The sequence below is a fragment of the Apostichopus japonicus genome, chromosome 3 (assembly GCF_037975245.1).
Source record: "Apostichopus japonicus isolate 1M-3 chromosome 3, ASM3797524v1, whole genome shotgun sequence".
NCBI lineage: Eukaryota > Metazoa > Echinodermata > Holothuroidea > Aspidochirotida > Stichopodidae > Apostichopus > Apostichopus japonicus.
In genome coordinates this window covers 29,253,665-29,264,159 of record NC_092563.1, presented here as the reverse complement: position 1 = coordinate 29,264,159, position 10,495 = coordinate 29,253,665, and the positions used below count along the sequence as shown (strand labels likewise).

The window sequence follows — 10,495 nt, the reverse complement described above, 5'->3', positions numbered from 1 at the left end:
TTCAATAGTGGTAGATATCGGTCATTGACCCCGTGGTTTACCTTTGGTTTAGGCCATGTATTTGGAGGGTTTTACGAATATAAATACAGATTAACATCCTGTAAATTTCCTTTTATAATATTAATTTAAGATTAATATTTATTTTAAAAATGAAAAACTATATTTTGTAGTTAAATGTACCTTCAAATATAGCAGATAATGAATTTTACACTTGCGCAAAACTAAGTACCCCCTTCGTGTCATATCTTAGTCGCTTTGTCCTATTACAGAAATCGCGAAAATGGCGAGCCACGGAGCTAGTTCGTCATCAACAAGCTTTAAAAATTCTACAAATTCTGGTTCTGAAACGTCCTCGAGGATAAAGCGGCTTTACCAATGTGTAGATGAAGACGATACCCCGCTTCCCAGGCAATGGAATTCAGGATCAAAAGCTAATTTCATTTCTCTAACACAAAACAATCTTCGTGTTTATTACAAAGGTGATCATTGCATTTACATCATAACACTGTGTCTATCGGTATTAGTATTGGGATAGATAGCACCCAATCTATTTCACGTACACCGTAGTTAGTCATAACTTAGTCGTGTAGCCTAGGTCTAAAGCTACCCTACTCTTCGTTCGCTAGTACTACTACTTGTACTAGGCTACCCTTACTTTAAAACCATACAAGTCCAAGCCCTAGTCAGATCATAAGAAACCCTTAGTAAAGGAACCTAATATTAGAAAGGCTTGGGGGTTCACTAGAAAGTGGCATAGTGCCGCAACTCTTAATAGTGGACTAGGCCTACTTCCTAAGCTAGGTTGAATTAATAATAATATTTGCCATTAGCATAGGCCTGGTAATTATGCCTGAGGGTTGGAAGGATGTAGATGACTCACTGGTGTACCTGCGATTGTGTCTGATACGATGACCCTCATTGTAGGCTGTCCAAATGGAAATATGTTCACCTGAAATAGGCCTGCCTAGCAAAGTAATCCTAGGCCATGTAATGACAATCTCACCACATTCAAACTTTTGCCAAGGCAAGTCCTCAGTTATTTTAACTTGTAAGAAAAGAAACAAGAACAATCATAGAGTAAATAGCCATGCCAAAGACCTATCCTAGCATTTGGATGTGCTGAAGCCCAGGCAATATAAACCTGATCTAATCATATTTTCTCCTCGAACCCAATTGTCCATTGTTGTTTGGGAGAAGTCGATTAAGTCCAAGATTTGAATGAATTTGAGAATGACCCAACACTTTTCTTCTGGAGTGGATGTAATGGTGCTTGGATGCGTAGTGGGGAACAGTATCGACTGGGCTTCTGTGAATGCTAGGACACATCTCTCAAGTGGCCTGCATTCTACAGTGCTTATTGCAGAATATCTCACAACTCTGAATCTCACAGATCATGACCGGAAGCCCACATAGTTAACATTGTATTGTCGTTTCTCGAAAAGACCTGTGTGTGGGTTGCAGGATATTCTGCAGTTGCTCCTGTAGTTGTATCAAAAGAAAGTTGTTGGAAAAAAAGGGTTAAGGTCACAAGTGAAAAAAGTTGCCAGATGGTGTTGAACCATTGGCAAATACTGAATTTTAAATCTTTGCTAAATTGTAAAGGTTAAAGGGTGTGAAGACTCGCGCAAAAAGAAACGTCTAATGCCGGTAATTTGACCTAGTTTCGAATGAGGTGTAACAGAAGTGTTAAACACCACCATAGATCCCAGAAAATACACACACAGCTTGCTACCGTCGGTAATTAGACACTAGTGTACAGTCAGTACATACAGCTGGGGTCAATACCCACAGCACAGTATACAAACAATACAGCGATGGACATCTCAGGTCCAGCTTAAGATAACAATTAAGGTATCACGTTTCATTACTGTCTTCATTTTGTAGCGACACAAACAAAACGTCAATTGCAAGCAACAGAGTTAACTTTTTCAGATGGCCGCATACGGTTTGGGGGGAGTCTTCAATGCCTTTAACATATTCGTGGCAAGTAGATCAGAGACCAGCTTCAATTTGGGTAAATGATCCATAACAGTTTCACCTTCCATGTAATGCCCTCTATACATATACTTTTGGACATACAGTTCCTTCCACCCATCTCCTAAAATGAACAGTTCAGCTGACACCCCTTCCTCAATTTATCCCCAAGTTTCAATTTTAGGCAATGCAGTTTCAAGCATTACCAATACTGTCTCTCCATGATTGAGCTGTTCATATTTGGAATTTCATGCCAAAGTTAACACCCTAAAAATACATGAAAATACTTCAATTGATGTGTTTGGTTAGATCAAGCAGTTAATTGAACTTAGGTTAATGTTCATTTGATTAGGCAACAATATGTAATGTATTCACTAACATATTTACACAATGAAAGATGGGCCAGTTTTGGCAGATTTTCCTGCAAAGAATTTACAGAAGGAGGCCTACTACCCAAAAGGATAGTATTCATGAGACTGAGACATGAGACAGTATCTTTACATGGTTTGTGATGAAAACGTGACAAAATGTCATAATATAATCATCTTGTTTATGTTATGAAAGGCTAATTACAGTCAAGGCATTGCTGCATGATTTTTTTTTTCCATTCTAGCTGCTGCATTTTCACAGTAGGTGCAGGTGCAATAACCCTAATTCACACAAATGTATAATCTCATACAGTATACTGTTCAATTATAGGAACCATAATGCTCAAGTATGTTTATTTGGAAAAGTCTGCACCAGTTAAACAGTATGTGCATAAAGTATACTGGTGGTTAATAAAAGCACTGAAAGTAATAGGACTTAGAATTTCCCAGTTTTCGTACAGTTGTTGTACCCAAGATGAAAACAACAATATAGGACACAATACCACCTCTTTTGTACACAGGCTGCTTTGACAATAGATTTCATTAAACAAAGGCAATCAAGGCAGCAAGGACCCATAGAGATGCATAGAGATGCATCAGGTTGATTAACATTTTTATGCAAAACAAAAGCTGTTCATGGGAAGTACTATTCTGTATAGGATACAGACTGGGACAGAAAAGCAATATGAAGGAAGGGAGGTTCAAACTTGGCAAATTCCATCATTTACTATGAGGCATAAGAAGCTGATAGTTTTTGAACATGACAATCCATGTCTGTACAAACTTTTACTGAGGGGGGAGGTGAACTCGTACTGTGTAAAATATAGCCAGATGCTTTTCACGTGGTAGATCAATGTTGCATCATTATTGTTGAAGGCTTTCTTTAGTTGGGATTCAATTTGTTAAGGAAATGAATTGCCAGCCTGGGACGAGGTCTTAGGGTAGGGTCGCCCTCTCCTTTTAGCTATTTTTTTTATGATTTAAAAGTGTTTATATGCAAAATGATGTGATCTTTTGTGAGTGATGTTTTGCCACTTTTGCAGTTGTTTGTTACATCAGTGAACTATTTTATACTGCAAGGCAGCACAGCTTTTTTAAATATTAATATCGTAGCTTTTTTAAAAACCCACACATCCGATACATATATGTGAAGTCACAGCACTCATAAGGCACAGCAATATTAATAATAATAATTATACTGTAGATTTATATAGCCCCACTCCAGGAATCGAGTAACTGCCCATTGCACTAGACATACTTGACTAGGCCTATTTTTGTCCAATTGCTAGCTGTTATTAGATTAGTCAGAAAAAAACCTTAGAATCTATACTAATCATGCACTATTTGTGAAATGTTGATGTCTGTTGTGTAATAATGAACCAGTCACATGTTGCTTGATACTTTCAAGTGTGGAACGTTGCTCTGCAACTCTGTTTGCACCGTTCAATTAAATTCGATTCCGGAGGGTTCTGGGTTTGAGCTTCTGAGCTGCCTAGAGTACGAAGGTTAAGTTTTGTTGAAGGGAAAGCGTGCATGCGTGTAATGCGGAGAGATATATGTCAAAATTAAAGAAATGCATTCCATCATCTTTTCATTAAAGTTTACACTTCAGCACTCTTATATGGACATCATGAATGAAGGTAATATTACAAAACAAATTTACAGAAGAATACACATAATTTTTTTGCTCCCTATCATTGCTTCAAATAAAAATTTAACTGAAAATGAAGAACAATGTTAGTGAATTTTATGAATTGCTGAAAGGTAGTAACGGCTTGGGCTTGGTCAGTCTCTAGGGGTCCAGGTACTTATTCCCATCTCAAATATTCTACTCATGTTCAGATGAACTCAAAGTACTTGAAGTCGTTCTTTTCATCGTAAAAAGGACACAATTGTGAGTACTTAGCCAAAGCAATGCATGACTATACAACCTCAGGCCGGGTCCCTAGGAGACTACAGTAGGCTATGGACCTCAGCTTTGATAGTGTGGTAGTGTAAATCAAATGCTAATGTTGTTTTGAATGAATTCTCAACTTAGCTCTGAGTCATTACTCACAAGTTAGAGTTGATTCCCAAAAAAACACTTCTTTTATAAATGCAAATAATTAACTAATTTACAAACAATTCACCATTGTCCAAAGTAAAAGTTGTCTCTAGAGGCTATTCTGGTGGGTACAACTCCCAACATGACCCTATTGGTAATTATTTTGGAGAAGTCTTACAGCCACCTATATAGTCAATGTTGAAATTGTTCTCAGCCAAATAACAGTTAAGCATGTTCGTCCAAAACCAAATTCATTAGTTAAAGTTGTCCAGGCTTATTTGGTTGGTGACAACTCTAACATGAACATATAGTTGCATGGTCACATAAGTCAAAAGCTATGTTTTATAACACTGCAGTGGACAAGGTTGATAAGTAACAATTTTAAACATTGAGAAATGTGGTATACATTGCTGTGGGTTCTTTATCACATGGTATTTTGACTTTCTATTTGACTACACAATGCTTTCATGGTGTGGTTTACCCCCCAGTGCTTACATTTACTGTACATTTCATAACAGAGCTACATTTGAGGTTGACTCTGTTACTGTTTAGTGGTAACATGTATTTAGTGGTTTATGTCAAGACAATGTCCCTCAAAACATCTTTTACTTAATGTAACCAAATTAACAAAATGAACGCTGAAATAATACAAAGTTTTCAAGATATTCTGTATTGGGTTAAAGTTTTTATATTAAACTCACTACAAGGGATCAAGTGGTTGTAACTACTGTACATCTCTCACCACATAGTTAGCTATCAGAGCTGTATCCAAGTATGTGGGAATGTTACATTGATCAGAGTGATGGATGGAAAGTGACAAAAACCATGATGACGGTATGTCTATGTTACATAACTGTGTTAGTGGACTATTTTAGAAATTGGTGGCTGTAGGTACATTGGAGAGCTTAAGTAACAATTTAACAAGAGAGTTTAACTTAAAGGTCCATATTGCATTTATCTGGCATTTTTAGCATTCCATGGTCAGTTACATATCAGCAACTTGTGATTGATGAAAGAGAGATTATTGGGATAGAAGTTTTACTCGGCGAATCCTTATTAAGGGGTAATAAACCTTTTCGCAAAAAATTGACAATTTTGTTCCCCCAAACGATTATGCATGCAAATCACACCTTTCCCATACATACTTTAATCTCAACCAATCAAATTATCTCTATGATGTGTCGTACTGTACGGCTATATTTCATGTAGTATCGTGTAGTAGAACATATGTTCAGTAGTATAGTACATACTGTTAGTGTATTACTAACAGTAGTTGGTGTATTAGCCGTCCGTAGTGAATCAAGCAAATCAATCATGGCAAATGCAAGGCACATAAATACAATAAATGATAGACTAGATCTACACTGTAGTCTTAAGGCATTAGCCTTCGGTATTATCCACAGTATGTACCAAAAATTTCGCTAACTAGATCAAGCTACAGTAACGTTCCACATGTAGCTCAATTTGGCCAATCAGTGTCCAGGACTCTTGTCACGTACAAAACAAACATGATTTGTGATTTACAACATGTTGAGCTAGGTTTTCCGTAAACTATGATGGTTTAAGTCATGTTTTCTTTGTTTATATTGCAAATTATTCAAGTTAAGTTTCATTTTACATTTTAAAGGGTTTAATTTCGGATTGGAAAACCTGTTAGTGTTGCTAAATAAACAAATTTTTAATGCAATATGCAGCTGAATTGTATAACGTTCGTATAGGGCTATATTATGCACTGTACTGTCTACATACACCTTCATGTATATTGTATTCGTTCACATACTGGTATATGGTACGCATAGCTCCCAACTCTTGAGAAGGCAAATGCTGGTCCATGCCACTAATCACCATACTGGGGAGGGGTATAAGGGGAGGGGTGTCCCCCTCCCCTTTTGAATTTTTCTGGAATCCTGGTGATGTCTACATGTAAAAAGGTGGCACTTATAGAAAGGCTTTTGTCACCCAAAATTTTCTGAGATGTATGCATTTTTCTGTGTGTAACATCAATAAATTGAATAGTAATGCTAAAGAAATGATGGTTGCTAAGTCAAAATTTGATGCAATTTTTTTATGTATACTTGACAATTACAATGCGGGTTTTTCGAGCGCTTGCGCAGGTCAGCCGGTTTGGGTGTTAGAATGCGGGTCCACCCCGCGAAAAGCGGGTCAGTTGGGAGCTCTGGGTACGGTGGGTAATCAAGAATTTGCTGAAACGACCTGACCTGACCTTTCTGCATTGAATGCATACGTAATAGTAAGAATATTTATAGGCGTGGATTATCTTTGGATAATAAGCCATTTTGCTGACGAAATTGTTCCTCCTTTTTGCTAAAATTTGGTAAGATATGAGACGTTTTTCGGGCAAAATATGTTTGGTACATGTTTGGAGTAGCATAAGGATCACAGTTAATGGAATGTTGACGTAACTCTGGGATGATATTTCAACACAGTATGCAGGGATGTGCTCAGGAATGATAGAATGCCGGGTGGATTTGTGCGGTAGTGTGATCTACATCCTGGGGAGTGGGTCCAACGAGGGGGGGGGCCCACCAATTATTTTTCATATTCTGGAGTTAATATCTGTGCCAAGTATTCACCCATATTTTGGTAAGGTTAAAAAAATTAAAATTAATTATCAGAAAAAGTGCCAGGCAGAAATGTTTAAAATACTGTTTTTGCTGGGCGGCATTCAGAACTGCCTGGTGCAACTGCCCGGTGTGAGCACATCCCTGACTATGCCCCTTTAAGATAGTGCTCATCGTCTTTGTTCCATGTAGCTGTCCACACAATAATACAGATCTATGTATTAATAGCTCTATGCAACACTATTGCACCATAAGAACTTTCTCTTTGATCAGCGAACCATTGAAACTGGTCTACATAGTGATTGAAAACTTAACTAGTCACAGGATGGGCGTGGCCTTGATCTGCACAACAAACAAGCTCAGATAGTCCAACTTTCTATTCAGCCTTTCTATTCAACCTTCCTTCAGCCTGAACTTAGTAGTTGTTAGGATATTGCACCATTGATATGCTATAAATTACTAGAGATAATTAGAGGTCAAGCAATACATGTATACAAGTAGGAAATGGAACTAAACAAGTGTTGATGTCGGTATAAGTGATTAGATTGACCGGTTGACTGGCTAGTGGAAAGGAGAAAAGAAAAGTTTGCATGCTACAGATAACATTCTCATAGGACTGTATTGAGTGTTCTAATATGAACTTTTGAACCAATCACGTAGGATGTGGGCGGTGGGCCAGAGATATAGATTTATTTCAGTCTTTATAAAAAGGAAGGCTTTTGTAAACAAGAAACATATATCTGAAGGTACGGAGAAAACAAAACTCACAAATCAAACCAGTGGTATGAAAATCATTTGATATGTAAGTATGTACTGAATACTTTCAAAATGTCCATTTTAGAGGAGAATGGTCAATGGCAAGGTGTTTGTTAGTGGATCAGCAAAATTTGATTCCTTGTGTGGCAGCAACTTGGAATTACTAAGCCATGTTGCTTTCTGGGTTTTAATTTGACGGGAAATGTTGGCAAAGGGTAGTTTTGGATTTGTGTGCTGTTCGCTGTCTTGTAAGCCTCTGAAATGTGGACAGTGCATAAGTACATATTAAATTACCGTTAGAATGCTCGTTGTAAGTCTATTTGTCTAGTTCAGTTGGAAAGTAAAGAACAAATATCTTTCATTGTATTCTTGTGCTTAGTAATTTAGTGAATGGCTCCAGGTTCAACATTTGACCATAGTTTAACAGTACAAGTATACTGAACCATGCTCATTGATTAGTAACTTAAGTAGGTGGTACTACCCCCTCTCTCCCCCTCCCAAGGTAGTCTACTGTACCCCCTCCTAGACTACTGTACCACCATCATGTGGACACAATGGATGAAGTAACAGGACATGAATAATGTGCCTCTCCTTAAATTGTTGGTATCCCTTCAACTCAAAATTCCTGCTAGCAGGCCTGAATTTGGTCTTATCCTCTTTTGAAGACTGTTTTGTCTGTCAAGGTTATCATTGTGGACATTGGTATCTTCTCATAAACCCATCCAAGATAATGGATGCCATGTTAATACAGACTTGTCATGTTAAGACCTCTATCAGTAACAATGAATTTGGTGGGTACATTCAGTCATCTCTTCAGTTTAGCCGTTTTCAAAGAAAGATTTAGTTCTTAATTAATGATTAGCTTCAGTACTTAAGTGAGCATTATACCAGCATTGGCATGCCACTCTGCATTCCTTACATAAAATGACAATCAATACAAGGATGGTACCTTCCAAAATTACACCAATAGTCACCTGTAGGGTCACCTTCTACAGTACTTTGTTGTAAATTCTAAACACAGCTTAAAGTCTCAAAATGTGTTTCTGTTGGAGAAAATGGAATGTGAATTAAGTAAGAGTGGCTGTTCTTATCCTAAACCTGCAAGAATTTTTATCATTCTCTTAAGAACTTTGCAGAGCACACAGGTATGGTAATTCCATGCCCCATACTGCTGTTTGGAACTCTTTGATTGTACTTTGTGTGGGTTGCTCAGCGAAACAAAATGCAGATGCTTTGATTGCAACACTACTGTATGTTTGGGGTTGTGTTTGGCAGGGACCTTTTCTTACATCCAGCCATGCCACTCTCAGGTAAATGACATGTGCACTGTTTACTTACAAGTTACTTTAAAATTTCACTATCGGGACTTTAGATCATTCAAAATCCATCGATTTAGTAACAATCTGGGCCCTTCCCCCCGCCCCCATCCTGGTGTATGGAATATGTTATAAATTTATAATTGGTACCCCACTTCTTGTTGACCATTTTGTGTGTTGTTGGGAGCGCTACATTTTCTGTAGGTTTTCCCCTGGCCCTGGCTAGTTAAATGTGGGATTGTGGGTAATTCTAACGCGCGAGTAAATATAGCTGGCGGACATTTCCCTTCCTATATACATATATATGGATCTTTTGTTACTGTGTTGTCTGAGGTTTGCAATATTTTTTTCTAAAAATTCTATTTAAGATGTCTTCCAAAAGAAGTTCCATGTGATTTAATGCATTCTAATTGTACAGTAATCAGGGTTGGCTGATTAAATCACGGTGATTTAAATCACTTTTGTTATTTATTATTTTAGTTTTTTATTTAGCATTTAAGCACATGTAGCATGTAACATTAATTAGTGTGCAGAATCAGTTAGTCATCTTACACTTGTAAATTAAAGGTTCCAAGGGTGTTTCCAACTAAAGTAATAAAATAAAAACTACTGTAAGTAGGGTTGGGCGATATATCGAAAATTATTATTATCGCGATAATTTTTTTTCAAGACGATATTTTTTGAGGATTGAACAAATGACGATAATTTCTTGTGAAAGAAATTTGAAATAAATGTGGAAAAAATGCGATTATCCTTTCTCCGTTTTATTTGCAAATGTTATTCTAGCATTCCATGGTTAAGAAAGTTGAAAAGAAATAGGTTAATCAAGTTCATTAACTGACTTTTGAAACCCGTTCTTTACAACATTGACTATAGAGAACCAAACTCAGTAGAGAAATTACCAATTGTGTACGAAAGGTAAGTTGGTACACCTTTCAAATTTTACGAAAGATCGTGCAAAATACTTTCGAAAAATTCACGCGAAACTGGCATATCGTGCTGAATGCATCTAATGTCATGTAAAAAAGGCTCTAGTACACCCATTTATGAATAAACCATAAGACCACATCTGGTTTTAAGCGTGGGGAGAAGAAAGTATTTTCTAGAATTTCCACAAAAAAATGGAAAAAATAATATCCTACCATAGTTAAGTGTGAAGTAAATAGCCTAACCACTTCGTCGGTTACGGATCTCACGTAACAGCAAAAACACTACTAATTTTTGTTGTTGCGAAGTTGACGTTATCTACAAGGACATGGAAACAATATTTAGCATTTAGTTAATCATGCCAAGGGGCCTAAAACACGGGAATACAAGGTTTACTTTCATAAAGATGGCCATACTGTAGCTATTGGGGCCAATTGATATCGTGCTATGTCTGTATGGTATAGACTGTGCCTCGTGTATTCAAGGGGAATAGATTGTTTTGTTCATGCGGAGGAGTCGGTTGACTTG

General features: G+C 37.2%; 1 protein-coding gene across 1 annotated transcript in view; it reads left to right on the top strand.

The window, feature by feature from the left end:
- The first annotated feature begins 264 nt into the window (after positions 1 to 264).
- LOC139965798 (ran-binding protein 9-like) overlaps positions 265 to 10,495 on the top strand; it is a 50,519-nt gene continuing 40,288 nt past the window's right edge. Inside the window, exon 1 of the mRNA XM_071968510.1 lies at positions 265 to 479. Coding sequence (XP_071824611.1) covers positions 281 to 479 — 199 coding nt within the window. The 5' untranslated portion in view covers positions 265 to 280. The remainder of the gene's footprint in view (positions 480 to 10,495) is intronic.